The sequence below is a fragment of the Pangasianodon hypophthalmus genome, chromosome 15, assembly GCF_027358585.1.
Source record: "Pangasianodon hypophthalmus isolate fPanHyp1 chromosome 15, fPanHyp1.pri, whole genome shotgun sequence".
NCBI classification, from domain to species: domain Eukaryota; kingdom Metazoa; phylum Chordata; class Actinopteri; order Siluriformes; family Pangasiidae; genus Pangasianodon; species Pangasianodon hypophthalmus.
In genome coordinates, this window is record NC_069724.1 from 9,852,981 (window position 1) to 9,870,567 (window position 17,587).

At 39.3% G+C, this 17,587-nt stretch overlaps 1 protein-coding gene across 4 annotated transcripts in view; it reads right to left on the reverse strand.

Moving 5' to 3' along the window:
• Positions 1 to 17,587, reverse strand: part of gria4b (glutamate receptor, ionotropic, AMPA 4b) — a 107,817-nt gene that overhangs the window by 18,496 nt on the left and 71,734 nt on the right. For all 4 annotated transcript variants that reach the window (XM_026938474.3, XM_026938473.3, XM_053240393.1 and 1 more), the window contains exons 10-12: positions 17,303 to 17,509; positions 13,697 to 14,070; positions 760 to 958 (exon numbers count right to left, since the gene is read on the reverse strand). In XM_026938474.3, coding sequence (XP_026794275.1) covers positions 760 to 958; positions 13,697 to 14,070; positions 17,303 to 17,509 — 780 coding nt within the window. The remainder of the gene's footprint in view (positions 1 to 759; positions 959 to 13,696; positions 14,071 to 17,302; positions 17,510 to 17,587) is intronic.

A 17,587-nucleotide genomic window follows, 5' to 3' on the forward strand; every position in this document is an offset into this window, starting at 1 on the left:
TTTATACCTTGTGGTTAAAGGGAACAACAGAATTCCTGGGGGCTGAGACTGACTATTTCTTTGCAGTTCTTTAAAATATCTCTTAGAGTGTCAGTAATTTTGTTTCAATAATCAATAATTTTGTAACTAGTTTCTCTTACTTTTTGAGTGGAAAATTTTGAATTATTGTGTGTAATGTTTATTTTATCCAATCATTTCTTCACATTTTTAACAGTAATTTTAGAGGGCACTGTAAGAGCTAGTCTTATAAATGGAGTAAACAATTTTAGTAAATGAAATTCCGTAGATGAACCTACAGCTCTGCACTGAGGACATTTCCTTGAAACAAAGCCCTTATAAATATGGAAATAACTGTCCTAGACAAATATGTGTATGTGTATAATGTAATTTATATAGGAAACACAGAAGGGTGCCATTTATAGACTTCCAATATGATATAATCTTGGCAACATTGACTGTTTATTAAAACTCAGGCAGTTCTTATGATTGTGTTATGAAGTCCATATTTCCTTTTACATCAATACTAACCCAGTTTACAAACCATTTCATGTCATCTTGAGAATAATGACATGGTCTGCTCATATACCCACGCATTATTCTCTAAATATGTTCTTCAATAGTTCTGCATGTGTTTTAATGTCTTCATGAAAATTTCCTTTAAATAAATGTAACTAAGAAATCTTCTTCATTTACTCGTGACATAAAGCTAATAAGCTAATCATGACAGCTTGATTAGTTTTCTCATTGTGCTCCACTCACCCTGAAAAACTCTTTGGTGGAGCCTGAGTCTAGAGTGCCGTATGCTATGTCTGTCTGCTTGGCCAGGTCTTCGGCACTCTCGATAGGCGACACCATTCTCTCTACGGTGAGGAAGGCAGCCAAGTTAGCCGTGTAGGAGGAGATGATGATTAAGGTGAAGAACCACCAGACACCTCCTACGATACGACCGGACAGAGACCTGAACCGTGGGAGAGGAAACGAGGGAAGAAGAGGACAAAAGGAATACAGGTGATATGGAGAGAGAGGACAGCAGAGGAAAAGAGAAAGAAGAGAAAGATCAGTCAGCAGAGTGTGCCAAGCAAAGATTAGGAAATCTATAATCAAGCATGATGAGGCCACGGCTTATCCCCTCGGCATGGAACTGAAAATGAAACATGCAGTGGACCACCGGAGCGTCGCGGCGCTGAGAGAGAAACATGCCCAGAATACTGACGAGCAACCGATTTCCCTGAGCTTACGGCGTGTTCCACCTCATAGAAACAGCCCTCAAGCATAGATGAATGAGTACCAGATAGTCAGGGATCACAAACCCTGCTCCAAATTTAGAAACTTGCCTGGGGTCCTTGCTGATAGTCTGTGACATCGGCTAGTTTAAGATCTTCTCTCGTGAAAAGGACACTTTGATGGGATGCCATGGTGACAGATCGGCATTCGTGGTGGGCAGGAGGGGACGTCACTGACAAGAATTTCCACGGAGGCGGCACAGCAAAAACTAGCACCGCTTACATTTACACCTTGTGTTGATTATGCAAAATCAAAAGGGACGCTGTGAATTTATTTATTTATTTTTTTCCATTCAGAGATTTCTTGAATCCTAACTGTAATGATGGAGACGAAACATTAAAATTGTAATTTCCTGAATCACAAATCCATAATCAGATTTGCAAATGGTCTGTTCACACTGTGTTCTAAATGGAACAGAAATGAAAGAAAAAATAATATGAGATGTTTTTGGCTTTAAAATAATAAATCTCCCATAAATAGTAAAGTTCCCATATTTCTCCTTTGCTTGTTTTTCATTTTGGGGCTAAAATTAATGAAAGATCTTGAATGATGCGTTTCAGCAATTACTGAGTAGCAAGACAGGTAGATTAAAGATTGCCGTTAGTGCAAGATACTGCTAATATAAATCACTACATGCTTTATAAAAAGAGGATGACGGTAAAGGAGAAAGAGACGGTGGCTGAAATATCAGTAGCATTTTCCAAGTGATGCAGTTTAAGGCAATTTTAATAATCCAAAATTTATTTCTTCAAATATTGATCCAATGTTTATGAAAATATCTTTTTTTTTTTTTATGAAAACAGAACAAGGATCCAAAGTACACATCATATCCAGAGAACCGCCTGTAGAATAGCTCCCTTGTTCTTCCAGCTTGACCCTGTTCATGCAGAAATGTAATGCAGTGGGCTTTTTTTTCATATTAGGATTCAAAATTATGAATATTTAATTTGTAGACTTCGTGAAACAAGTAGAAACGTATGCCAAGAATGGCTGAATGGCTGCAGGGAGCTGAGGGGGCAAGAAGTTGAAACTTCAAAACATGAATAATTCTCTGCAAATCCATAACATGAGCACAAATGTGTGAATATTATTTGTAGTGAGGAACATACATACAAAATATTTTAAATATTCATTACTTATTAATATTTATCACATTTATGTCAAGATACATTTACGGAATTAACTATGGATTTACGATATATAAAACTACTTTTATTGTTGCATATTTCTGTTACTTTTGACATTTATTTCTCCAGCCTGACCGGGAGAAAGGCTGGTAGCTGCAGTCTTTTCAAATCCCATATGAAATATGCTGTCTTCTGCTAAGCACGTTCCCACATGCAGACACACAGTCCGTCACGGTGACGTCTGAGGGACAGAGTCGTCTGGGATCGCTGTAAGCATGACTAATCGATCTGACCCTGTGAGACAAAGTCGATTTAATAAAAGCCTCAATTGAGCGGACACGACACCAGTAACTCGAGGTGTGTGGTGCTCCACTGCTCCATCGCCTGGCATACGGGATCATTCATAAGCAGATATAATCCAGGGACAAACACACCTTCTCCCACATGCCTCCCATGTCGCTGTGTATAATGCGGCCTCTCTGATCACCACCAAACGGTTAAAAGTGTGACTGTCACTGTAGCGCACACACATACACACCTGCCACCATGGCAGGACAGGAAGCATTAGTGGAGTGCGATAAGCATGTTATTGCTACTGAAGACTGGCTTCATAAGTGCAGTCAGTACATTATGTCCTTGCTAGTGCATTGTTTGGAGTTATTAGATATTGAAAGGACACATCAGTCAGTGTTCAGGTGATGAAACTAAGGACACTTTCATACATTCAGTCTATTTGCTGAATCTGAAGTCTATTTGCTATGAAGTCATAGCAAAATGTATATATTTTTGGTTGCTTGGTTTGCTATTTGATTTGGCTTAGTAACACACCGGACATAATAAAAAGAAAAAAAAAAAAACTGGTTGAAGGTTGAGGGGCATGTAAGTCTGAAAAACATACCAATAAAACACTTTTATTCATTGGACAGACAATACTTTTCAAAAGAGCATGTAAAAATCACCCAAGCACAGTGAAGGCAGAGTCAGAGCAAAAGAAATGATTAGGTAATTATTTAAATAACTAGTTTAAAACATTTTGTGTGTCTCATCCAGTGATTATTTTCTCTTTTTGTTCATCAGTCCAGAAATCCGGAACACATGGCATCGCTATATCTCTGTCCTCTGGTCCTCATGGCTCATTATAGCAGCTCTCATCTACAAAAAAATGCTGCAACCCAAAACACATGTCTGGTTCACTTCCTGTTATTGCAGTTGGGAACAGAGTTCACTTGGAAGCGGACTGAGAACACCTCGCTCAGAAGCTCTTGGACCGATTGTTTTGGTATATACCCGAGTATGATTGCTGTGCTTTCGCCTGCCTAAAGAACAGCACCAAGGGGGAACAACCACACACTTGTTCCATTCAAATGGAATAAACACTGCATATGGGAAAGCGTGCCAGAATGCCAGAGTGAAACTGAGAGAATTGGGTTGTAGACTGTGCGATTTCAGCAGTCTTTTAAAATGTCACACTGTATGATTGATGATCCCCCCCACAAAATCTTGGCTGAATTCTATAAAAGACTGTTTGATAGTGGGTTCATCATGTCATCATGCATTGAAGATCCTCTAAGGATAGACCTGTGATTAAAGAAAATGACATTCATTAATCAGCACAATCTACAGAAAATTGGCCCACATAAACAGAAAAAAGTCTTCATGATAATAGTACCAATTTTATGCCTAGAGAAAACAGGTTTTAAAAGCCAAAGAAGAGGAGTTTGGAGCTGTCCGTGCTTGGGTTTAAAGAGAACAACGTGGAATGCCCATTATTCTAAGTGACCCTGAGGTAATATAGTAGCTTTGGAACACACTGTACCAGGGGCCAGGCATGTAGGCATGTAACGTTATAATAATTATCGTGAGCATGTCAGTATTTTAAATGATGGCTTACTCAAACATAAACATTTCATTCCACTTTCAAGTTTTGTATAATACTATGCTGTCGTCCTATTGGTGGCTTTTACATAAGCATCATAGCAGCTCGGAGATTTTAATTTAAAATTTCAGACACTGCTAGACCTTTGCCATCAGCTGTCTTTGTTCACAAAGGCACTACCAGCGAGCACATCACATTATGTGTTCCAAGACCACTGATCTGAACTCACGACCAAAGAATTTTTTTGCGATGTTACAATTTTTGCCTGCGACACAAAATCAGGCCAGAAATCATACAGCATAAAGCCGGCTTAACACCCAAGATCAGTGGAGGCTCTTCAGGCAAGAGCTAGCTCTAATCTGTATCTGGAAAACCGTTCCACTGTGAGCAAAATTATGAATAAGTGTAGAGGGAATAGAAGAGAAAATAGGGAGGGATTGATGGAGAAGTGAGGGGGGTAGGGACCTTGAAACACTGTAGATAAATGAAAGGTCACTGCCTGTAGCCCCGGTAAGCCTACAGTGCTTTATTTATTCATGGCTTGCTCTCTGCTGGCTTGATTAAGATTTAATACCTGCAAATCAGTTTCTCCACGCATGAGACCGAAGCCATGCACCATCGCTCTCCACATTACCGATCTCTAATTCTAATTTTGCTGGGAGGAATAACAGCAAGCATTCCCATTAACAGCACACAATCATTTCTCCAAATATCAGGATTTAACCAACAATCCAGTCAAAAATGAAATGCACACAGTGCCCCCCTTCTTGCAAAAGTAGGAAATCAACCAATGACATGTTTGATGTGTAAAGTTTGGAAGAAAAAAAAAAAACAGATGACAATTTTCCAATCTTCAACTGTCCAGTTGTGCCCACTGTATCCTCAGATTCCTCTTCTTGGCTAACAGGAGTGGAACCTGATGTGCTCTTCTACTCTGGTAGACCATCTGCTACAAAGTTCAGTGTGTTGTGCATTCTGAGATGTTTTTCTCCTCACCACGGTTGTAAAGCGTAGTTATTTGAGTTAACATAGCCTTCCTGTCAGATTGAACCAGTCTGGCCATTCTCCCCTGATATCACTCATCAACAAAGCTTTTCTGCTCGCAGTACTGTCGCTCCATTCTGTACAAACTTTAGACACTGTTGTGTGTGAAAATCGCAGGAGATCTTCCATTGCCACAACATCCAGTGACTTTTGTCTGATTATATTGTATTACCAGACCTGCTCACCTTTATGTATTTTACACAGGAGCTCTGCAATGGAGCACGCTATTAGGAGCTATCATTTAGGTAAAAGAGCAGTCGTCTTTCCCAAATAAAAATGGCAGATGAGCCAGTCGACATATTAATCTTTAATGATTTGCACACGATTGATTTGTTTTGAACTCCCTGATATTAACTGACACCTCCTGATAATCTAACATGCTCTTCCTCATATCTAGCATGCTCTCGACTGAACTTGCACAGACACACTTGCTTTCTGTCAGGGTATATGGAGAATGTTCTGAGTTCATTAATGTGAAACAAAATCTATCAGTGTATGTGAGATTTAGTTAACATTACACAAGTGTATAGTTAACATCAGTTCTTTCAATTTTTGGCCAAAAAAAAATGACCTGAAAATATTAAATAGGCCTTCAGTGAAGTCCAAATCTAACAATTTACAAATAATGTTAAAGTGATGATAATTAGAAAATGATTAAATATGCTGTTTTTTTGGCACTGCAGATGCATCACTTTGTGCAGCAGCAGGATACTTAGCCATGTGGACATTAGACAACTGATTTGTAAAAGCATTACATATTGAAAATGGACTTTTTTTATACTGTGCTTTACTGCAGAATCACTTAAAAATCTAACTGAAAAACAAAACAAAACTGAGTTGTCATGATTGCAGCTGCCGGTAAAGAGCTCTAGACTACACAGCTGATAATATTATTATGCCCTCCCCTACTCTAATTAAACCCGAGGAAGCTTAGGCTATCAGACGATTAAATCATTCTTCATTTTAAAAAAATTATGAGCATGGAAAAATCAATATCACCTCCTACCTACTGTAACTTTACCTGAGTCTAAAGCTTGTGTGTCGTGACACCAAACCATGGGCCGGATTCAGAGCTCAATTCACACTTGCAAAGTAAGAATTTAATACCAAGATGTAACCATTGGCATTAAAAATTCTGTCCTGGAACTTAAGCCCATTTTTCTTGTTTCATAGCAGCTTTTTGGTGAGATATGGTCTCGAATGAGGAGCAGCTATCTTATTAAATGAAAGCAAGTTTTCAGTAGTTAATATGACAGGAATATTCATGCAGCAATATAGAGGCAATATATTAGACTCCTATTGGATGCTGTCCAGTAGGATATGCCATCATTCATACATTATATGGCCAAAGGTTTGTGGATACCTTACCATTACACCCAGATGTGCTTTTTCAACATCCCATTCAGCATTTAGTCCCCATTTGCTGTTATAATAACCTCCACTCTTCTGGGAAGGCTTTCCACTAGATTTTGGAGTGTGGCTGTGGAGATTTGCCCATTCAGCCACAAGAGCATTAGTGAGGTCAGGCACTGATGTCAGATGAGATTATGTATGTCCGCATTACAATTCATCCCAAAGGTGTTCAGTGGGGGGTTGAGATCAGGGCTGTGTACAGGCCACTAGATTTCTTCCACTATAACCTTTGCAAACCATGTCTCCACAGACCTCACTTTGCACCAAGGGTCATCGTCATGCTGGAACATTTTTAGGCTAGGCCCCGTAGGGTGTGATGGTGAGGTGTCCATAAACTTTTGGATATAGGTTATATCTTCATGTTTGTCTTTTTTTTTTCCATTTTTCCAAGTTTAAATTTTTTTTTGCCTTTATGTTACATTATATTACACTTGACAGCAACAAAAAATGTGTTTCTCCTCCTGCATTTTCTATCCCTCTTTTTCTGGGCTCAGAGGCAAGTGCTTGTGTTTAATGGCGGTAGTCTATATGCTACTTCAAAACACCTACCTCAGACACCTCTACCCAAGACAAATCACCTTGGAGGTGTGAACTACATGCAGATTTGTATACTATTAGCAGAGAGCTCAGAAAATCAACTGCATAATGTATGTCTGAATATGAGGACGTTCCTTTTTTTATATATGACGTGTGTCACATGTAAACAAGTCTGAGATTACCTAACAACTCATGTCTTTTTGTGGCAAGTGTATTGACTAAGGCATTTTTTTTTACAAAGTGCAATAGCACTTTCAGGTTGTCTTCTTGCCTTTCATCCGGTGTTTCCAATATCCAGATCCACTGCAACCCTGACCAGGCTAAAGTGCATTAACCTCATAGCTCTAGTGCCAAACTAAATAAGACACCAACATGTCACTTATTCACAGCATTATATAAAATTACAGTTTCAAGAGTTGTAAGAGTTCCTGACACATGAATGATTTGACTTTCTAAAACCATGCTGTATAGTCATAGTTTTGCATAGCAAGAGCCAAATGTCCTCATCTGTAGTGTGATCTCCACTCTCCTCCCTCCTCTCACTCTTAACGCTGGCCTGATGAGTGAATCATATCCTCTCACAAGCATCACAGGCTTCCTCCTGATCTTTCCCACCCCTTAGTCCTGCAATCATTTCTCACCGATTTCCGGAATAATAGACACTATTGAATGGAAGCAATTACTTACTACAATTACATGATCGACCCTCAAATACTAAAAGTGGAGGGAGAAAAAGAAAAGGAGGGAGAGAAATAAAAGGAGCGTTCTAGGTGGGCTGGAGAAATCCAGAGATACATAGGAGCAAGACGAAGGACTGAAATTTTTCTCCCCATCACACCTACCAAATACATCCACCACCTTATCCACATGTACACACTTGCAGCTGTATTTTCAGTTCCTCTACACTGGCTCTATCTACTACACACACATGCAGAAAATAGGTAAAAATTCAAAGCACTGAAGCATAAAGTATGCATAGAAAGAGGGAAATTTCCCTGCATGGCAGAAATAGCATATCCAAAGGCTTTACAGAGGAGAGGTGCAACAACGAAATGCAAAGCACACCAATCCGAGTGGCAGTATTAACATAACTCAGTTTGCCATCTTCTGCTGCAATTTCAGACTTGCTGCACAGACTAATATATGTATTATCGATCCAGAGATGGATTCCTAAGCTGCCTGTCTGATAACCACTGACCTCTTGCATTACCATACCAAATAGGAGTCAAGTCATTCTCCTGATAGTTGTTCAGAGGACTATGAGTCATCACCTGTACTATGCCATAACCCAAGCTGCATTCTGCAATCTGTATCCCATGTCATTATCTGATCTGGGAACTCCTTGTGTTGTTACTCGAACTGCAATCCCCATGTTGTTACTTGATCTGGAATCCCTGTGGTGTTACCCAAGCTGCATCAACCAAGCCTCTATATATACCTCATGTTGGTACCCAATCTGCCACCCTTGTCTTAATCTGATCTGTGTGCCATGATGTTACTCATTTTGTGTTCTGTGTTGTTTCTTGATCTACATCCTGTATTGTTACCCAGTCTGCATCCCCCATGTTGTTACTCCCCAAAATGTGCCTCTTGTGTTGTTACACAAGTTGCAGATACCATAATTGCAACCCCCTTGTCATTATGCAGTCTGCATCCCCATGTTGTCACCTGATCTGCCACCCTCTTGTTGGTACTCACTCTGTGCCCTTGTTACCTGATATGTAGTCTCAGCCTCAGACATCCACAGTTTATGAAGCATCTAATAGCTTTTGAACATTCTTCTCGCCACAAACTTCAGAATATTACAGAAGATCTTCTGTGCACTGGTTTTCAGCAAAAAAAAAAAAAAAAGTTTCAGGGTATGATATAGTCTCTGGACTCAAAAAAGTTGAAGGAACACTGCTTTTAAAAGTTATACAAGAGTTTTAATGAGATAATCTTGTGTGTTTGCAGATAGGCTATAAGTCATTATGGGTCGTGATTCGTGATTCCTGTACTGTTACCCATTTTACACCTCTGTATCATTACCCAATCTACATCCTGTGTCATTTCCCAATCTGTGACTCCTGTGTGATTACCCAATCTACATCCCCTGTGTCATTACCCAATCTGTGACTCGTGTTGTTACCTAATCTACATCCCCTGTGTCATTACCCAGTCTGTGTCTCCTATGCCATACCCAATCTGTGACTCCTGTGTCATTACCCAATCTTACCTGTGTCGTTAACCAATCTGTGACTTCTGTGTCGTTACCCAATCTGTAACTCCTGGGTCGATGCTCAGTCTGTGTCACCTGATCTGTTGTTAATGTGCACCCCTGTGTTGTTACCCAATCTGTGACTCCTCTGTTATTAATGTGCACCCACTGTGTCATCAACTACTGTGACTCTTGTGTCGGTATCTTATCTCTGAATCTTGTGCTGTTACCCAATCTGTGACTCCTGTGTCATTACACGATCTGTGACTCCTGTGTCATTACACGATCTGTGACTCTTGTGTCATTACCTGACCTGTGATTCCTGTGTCATTACCTGACCTGTGACTCCTGTGTCATTACCCGATCTGTGACTCCTGTGTCATTACCCGATCTGTGACTCCTGTGTCATTACACGATCTGTGACTCCTGTGTCATTACCTGACCTGTGACTCCTGTGTCATTACCTGACCTGTGACTCCTGTGTCATTACCTGATCTGTGACTCCTGTGTCATTACCCGATCTGTGACTCCTGTGTCATTACACGATCTGTGACTCCTGTGTCATTATCTGACCTGTGACTCCTGTGTCATTATCTGACCTGTGACTCCTGTGTCATTACACGATCTGTGACTCCTGTGTCATTACCCGATCTGTGACTCCTGTGTCATTACACGATCTGTGACTCCTGTGTCATTACCCGATCTGTGACTCCTGTGTCATTATCTGACCTGTGACTCCTGTGTCATTACCCGATCTGTGACTCCTGTGTCATTACCTGACCTGTGACTCCTGTGTCATTACCCGATCTGTGACTCCTGTGTCATTATCTGACCTGTGACTCCTGTGTCATTACCCGATCTGTGACTCCTGTGTCATTACACGATCTGTGACTCCTGTGTCATTACACGATCTGTGACTCCTGTGTCATTACACGATCTGTGACTCCTGTGTCATTACCCGATCTGTGACTCCTGTGTCATTACCTGACCTGTGACTCCTGTGTCATTACCCGATCTGTGACTCCTGTGTCATTACCTGACCTGTGACTCCTGTGTCATTACCCGATCTGTGACTCCTTTATGAACACTTTTCCGATTCTGACACAGTATAGCACAGTGCAGCATTTTAGAAAGCAAATTCTGGCTTGCTCTTAAAAATCACTATAGTCTTCTGCAGTGCTTCTGCAACCAGGAGGTGAAGCTGACGTCAGAGTGACGCATCTCACTCAGACGTAAGCATTTCAATGCATGGCTGTCTTTATTTAAATGTCTCTCTTGTTTTTTTATGCTACAAAAATGACTATATATATCAGTGATGTATTTTTCATGAAGTTGTAGTTTTGATTAATTTACATTTAAAAGCATAAATTAAATAATAAATCATATAAATGATTTTTTTCAGGCCAGTGTGTCCTCATTTTTTTTTTTGTTTCAGATTTTGGTCATTTTTGTCTGAAAAGGAAGTTAAGGATAGATATTGTCTATTTATGATTATGATCCTGTCCAACATCATCAGAAAATGTCCTCTGCACATTTTCATACCACACCTTTCGATCATTCGCCCAGTTTTGTTCAAGTGTTGCCTTTTTTTTTTGCAAGTCTGCAAAGCTGACCGACCAGGACGGCTAAAAAATAATGAATATAAGATGCATAAAATGGTTAAGGGCCAAAGTGCAGGAAATGCAATATGAATTAAGTCCTATAATTCAATTTAGTGTTCTCTGTCAAATGATGATTAATAATTCAAATTCACCCAGACTCCCAAATCTTTAGCATGAAGAATTCCTTCTGCACATTTAATGCTCATGAGCATGAGGAGAATTTCCTCTGCCCAGCTTTTGCACTTATCAGTATGCGACTAGGTTAGGTGGAAGAAATAGGAGTGCAACACAATGCCCTGCGATCCCTTGCAGTGTTATTGCATCAACTTCACACAAATCACAGAACATATATTAACACTGAAGAGATAGCAGATGAAAGCTTATTTAAGCAGTATTTAAAAACGGTAGTGCATCCTGTTTTTCCAGTCTGGTTCATCACTAAATGCAGCTTTTACCTCTTTACATTTCATGCAATTTATTATGCAATAGTATGTAGTATGTCTAGTATGCCTCACTGTAATGATGAATCTTATAGACCTATATGAAATCCTAAATGAGTCTTCTTATCAAAGATAGATCAAAACCATAAGCCCGCTATAGCACTGCTGGAGCAGGCTATAGTGTTGAGTGTTTGGGCTCTATGGTTCTGACGTTGTTCTAAGTACCTGCTGTTTTCCACCACGTGTTGCTCTTTTTATTGCTCCTTTGTTCTCCTGGTCCTGACATGTGAGTCAATTCTTATCTGGTGAGGGGGGACTGAAAAATAAAATCTTTTTTTTTTCTGTCCTTAATTGACAAAAAGGTCTTAAAATGCTCTATCATGGTCAATGCAGAGAGACTGAACGAGAGAGAGAGAGGGAGAGAGAGAGAGAGAGAGAGAGAGCTGGCATCAGAGATAGCCACAAAAAGCCTGAGGTCATCTCAGCAGGTGAACAAATTATACACAAACAAATAACACAAAACAGCCGACTGCCCACAGCAGCACAATAATGAATATGTGTACCATGTAATTCAAAGGCTTTTTTCACAAGACAAATGAGCGTATGAGGACAGTGAGTTACACAACAATAGGCGATGACTCCCTTGATCCCTCACCGCAAAAATTCCCAGAGATTTGTAAAACACGGTCAGTTTTGACAGCAACACAACACATGTGAGACATGTCTGACTCAGACACGGACAATGTACTGGATATGTGCACAAAAACATAAATGAACTGACACAGCAAAGGATATGTCTATGTAATAAATCAAAATTCAATTACAGCCAATTCCCGAGCACTACCTGAGTCCTGAATGATAGCAACAATCTGAGAGGGAGCGAATACTACGTTCACACCAGCAGCAATTTTTTTTTTTTTTTTTTACCTTGCTTTGCTCAGATTGCTATATGCTGATCATTAGTTATTTAGTGGGCATGTCCTATCTTTAGTTACCAGCAGCTTTCACTGGTAGGGCTAGGCTAGTGCAAAATCCACACAAATAATGATATCCCTACAAGCTAGCACCAGAACATATACTAAACCCCTGACTTTTTAACAAATCAGATGTCTTCCAGCTAAAAATAAAAATTCTGGAGAGAAACGTTTGTGCATAAATTGCATCATTGTCTGCTTTTTTAAAAAAAAAAGAATGGCAAAAAAATACCATCCCTGTTTTATTGTGATTATATCAAAAACACTTCAAGCCTTACCAGTTGTCTCAGGACCTTCAAGTAGAGATGGATATGTGGAACCAAAAACCATGGAAAATGTTTCTCAGAGGGGGAAAATCAAAGCATACCACTATACATCAATTCCACCACATTTCTAATTTCACCACGCTTCTAATTTGCATAAAGTTAAACACTGCACAACGTTTTCACTTTGCTTGCCCACTTTGGGATTGCTGGAAATCGCCAGCTCTCATTGAAAAGAAATTATATATAGATTTTGTTACTTCGCTGCTGGTGTGAATGCAGGGTTACAAATGCTTCCTTCAAGACATGTAAAGCCAGACAGTGCAACTTTTCAAAACATCATAGGGCATCTGAACATGTCTGAACAGAGCTAACTGCTTTATTATGTATAGGTGAGCTAACAGACATCTGAGATTGGCTAGCATCAATCCGATCAACAGGGAAAACTCCCGGCCTTGGATGGCTGTGGGGTCACTGGGGTTCGAGCTGGTTATTAGACAATGATGGAGAGAAATCTTATACAGTTGCACCACTCAGAGTACCTTGAACATGGCATTTTGTCTAGATAAGATGAGACATATACTGTGCAGAATGACAGTAGCTCCCCTCTCCCCGCAGACACCGTGGTAAATCCATTTGCATTAAGACCAGTCCTTGGCTGAATACTGATTATGAGTCTCTCAGCTCTGGTTCTACTCTTTGCAAATTACATGCACTTTTCAGGCAAGTTCGGACACCCTTTGGTACATTGCCATGGTAACAACACAGCTGCACGGCTATTTCAGGTGCCTCGTATTACCATATCAATGCTCAATGAGACCTTTTCATGAGCTAACTCGAGGTTAAGAGACTAATTCCACTTCTTTCTCCAATCAGTATTCCTTTAAAGAAGCCAGCCCTTGGGCAATCAAGCACAGAGGTGAGAGAGTTAAGCACTTACCTGGGTGAGATGTCACACCCCTGCTGCATGAAGGCTCCCAGGGAGAACCAGAGACTGTTGAAGATGCCGAACTCGTTGGGGGGCTGGTCACTGGGCGGACCGTCGGTGCCCTCCTCGGGCTCCTCGGTATGCCACTCATACGGGCTGAAGCGGCTGACCAGGAAGAGCACCACGCTCACGCCAATGTAGGCGAACACGATGCACATCCAGATCTCGTAGGCCAGTGGGTCCAGGAAGGAGAATACACCTGGCTTGGACTTCTGGGGCTTTTTGATCATGATAGAGATGCCCAAGCTCATGAAAGGCTTAGAGAAGTCAATGACCTCCTCCCGGACCAACGTAATAGTCAATGGGGCCACAGCGATTTCCGCTTTCTGAAACATTCAAGTACATTCATTAGGACATTGTTAGAGGGAGAGATAAACACAAGACATTTTGCTTGGCAGCCACTACAGCAAGCGATGTAGTAAATTAATGTATGTAATTGGCTTTGATTTATACCAGTTTGAGATATCACCATGCTTTAAATTTGTGTCAAACTGCAGAAGCTGAACTATCCCAAGTCTATAATGTCCACTACATTACAGCAAATGCTGAATGATGGTTTACAACCACTTTTTCTACACTTAAATAGTAGCCAATCAGGCAAATGACTATCCATCAAAAGGTCTATCAGCAAGTAACAAGATTAAATATACCACCCAATTATGGCAATGGCTGTAAGTTGGTTTACAAATATTATTTGGTTTACATGACAATGCTTCATGTAAATGACAATAACCTTTAATAAAGTGTTTTAGTACAGGTTTGAAATCAGTCATTACAATGGTTTTATTCTCTATGTTCTCAATATTTTGCAGCAAAATGTATTTCAAAGTGGTTTGTTGGTCATTTAACACTACTTATATCACATTGAATATCTAAGGAATCAAACACTTGGGAATGTACTGTTATAGAAAAATAATCAACAATGGGGTGCTGTAATGTGTCCCAATGTGGAGCGTAGTTACTCTTACCACCCTGAAATAAATTATTTTCGTGTATTGTTTTATTCCTCTTATCCAACATCAATTTGCTAATGATTACAATTTCAAAAAGATAATTACAGAATGACTCTTCAAGTTTCTGAGCAGCTGATTTAATATGGAATGTCCACAAAACAAGTTAGTTCCTGTTTCTAACTTACATTCTCGAGTTACCTGTTCTTGTATCTCGATTTATTTATCTGAGAAACTAGAAAGTGCAAAGTGTTCTGTCGTGAAGACTTTCTCATGTCTGAAAACGTATCAATGATTGAAATGAAATGAAATTAAAACATATCAGTGATTGAAATGAAATCAATGATTATATGGTTAAATAACCACATTCTTCACTTAGTTTATTGTTAGTCTTAGGTTATATGGAGCAATTGCCATACAAGTCACTGTGTAAGTTGTTACTACAAAAATAATAACATACTGAGTGAATGAGTGAGTTAATATAAAGCGATTTGCCTTGCAGCTGGAACAATTTCAATCTGTGGGACTGATAAAATATATGTTAGAGAATAATCCCTCCTTTGTCAATTCATTTTGCAATTTCTCTAATTGGACAAGGATTTGCAAGTTAATGGTGGAAAAAATTACAGAGCCAAGCTGAGGGGTTTAATTCTGAGTGAACAGGATGACCGAATCAATTCAGAGAAATATACTTACAGCAAAAAGACGGAAAAATGGTTGGAACTATGGTCTGGGAGAAATGCAGACCTTCATGGGAAATCCACAAACTTGATTAACAACTATGCCTTAGCAACACTCTCAACCTTGCCCGGGTTGTGCACAGCTCAAAACTAATCCAAAAAGGAAATTAATGCTTATCATTATTGGCTAACACCCACTTTCTGAAAATGAAAAAGAAACCCTTTGAAGGGATATGCTGTATATGCTCAACAAAAATATGTTGACAAGACTTGCCACAGCACGGCGTTAATATACGTCAGCTTGCCAAAGGTTGCTTTTCAGAGGTGGAAGGATTGTCACGCACTTGCACTGTGAGCTTGGCCACAACTTAAGGTTTAGGAAGAAAAGTGCTGACACTTCCTACCTCAAATCCTCACCATGTCTCTGCCAAAGCCTCTGGAGATAAAGTAAGCATATTATTCTTTATAAGAAGAATGTTACTGAACAGACTGGGGCCTTTTTTACGGCAAATTACATGGACACTGACTGCCCTTGAACGGAATATTTTAGCCCAAAGTACAAACTTGCAGTTATGGAAATAGACCTAAACCTCCTGAACTCCCCTTGGATCCCACTCAGAGCCTTAAGGATTTGATTCAGCACATCATGAATCTCATGAAATTTAACTAGCTGATACAACAGAGCAAATCTAACATAACAATCCTCTGCATGTTAGCAACAAGTTTTTTAAACAATGTTTGTTTTTGGACTTCACTGGTGGAGAGATAGCTCCTCTTAATCTCAGTTAAGCTTTAGCTGCCTTCCCCAGCATTTTTCAGTACACACTGTTAGAAAAAGTACCACACAGGGACATTTACCTCAAGGCACAATCCAGGGCTGTCAAAATATATTATATTTATTGAGTAAAATGTCAGAAAAAGTCTACTTTTACTTGTTCTTTTAGTACTTTTTTAATTTTTGTTGCCTATCGTCACAAGTTTTCGAACAGTTTTTCGCTAAATGACACTTGACAACAGATCAAGGAATCTGAACAAATGCATGTCACCTACGCATACTTTAATTTCATTTTTACCACAGCGCTGTTGAATTCTTGTTATTGAGTGGTCAGTAGGTGATGATTAATTTTAGTTTAAGAAGTTTTCTGTAAAATAAACAAGACGTTTAAATAAACAAGACATTTATTTAACATTTATGGAAGGAGTCTCCATAGTTAGTGCTGGATGTAAAGCAGAACTTTAAGATTTCCACCATGGGAAAGTCTTCAGGCCTTTGTGTTTTGCAGTTTTGCAGTAGAACGTGAGGGAACAACTGTTTATAGCTGTTGTAACATAAGTTATGACAGGAACTGACTTGTTTTCTGGCCATTCCACAACATTAAATGTAACTAGAAAGAGACAAAAAGTATGTCTTTAATAACTAAAATAAATAATTGTAGTCTTTGGAAAATTGCTGTGGTATAAGAGGAATAAAACACTTTGAGCTGTTATAGGACAATAATCACCTTCAGGGTGGTAACAGAAGTGTTTGATCCCTTATATTTTCTAAGTAAATGTAAAAAGTACATGTCCTAAGGGTGATTATTTAAGAGCACATATATATATATATATACTCTATTACTCACCCTTAGGACATGTACTTTTTACATTTTATATATATATATATATATATATATATATATATATATATAATATAAATAAATATAAATATATATAAATATAATTATATATAATATATAATATAAAATTTAAGAGCATGTATATAAAGGCATTCAGTTGGATTAATATTTGACAGCATTCCATTATGAAATCTTTAAAATATTTAATTGACTGCAATTTTTAAAGGAAGGTTCTCTCCCCAGTGATAAGCATTTCTAAACTAAAACTAAAACTCCATTTGAACAAAAGTAGTTTGCGGATACATGTCTTACCCCGTACACCAGCTCCCCAACCATGCCATTCCAGATCTTCGTGTCTGGGTCTCGAGCTCCATACTTTCCGTCCGGCACGATAGAGATCTTGTATTTGATGCCAATATGATTGGCGATCTCATTCGCCAGATCCACACAGTATCCCTCATACCTGTCATTACCGTCGTACATCTCCCAGTTTTTCTTCAGCATCACATATGGGCCTTCCTGGAAGGAGCAAACCACATAAGAGGTTCAAACTGGCAACCCGTCAAGAACTCCAGCCAACCCAAGCAAGTGTCGGAT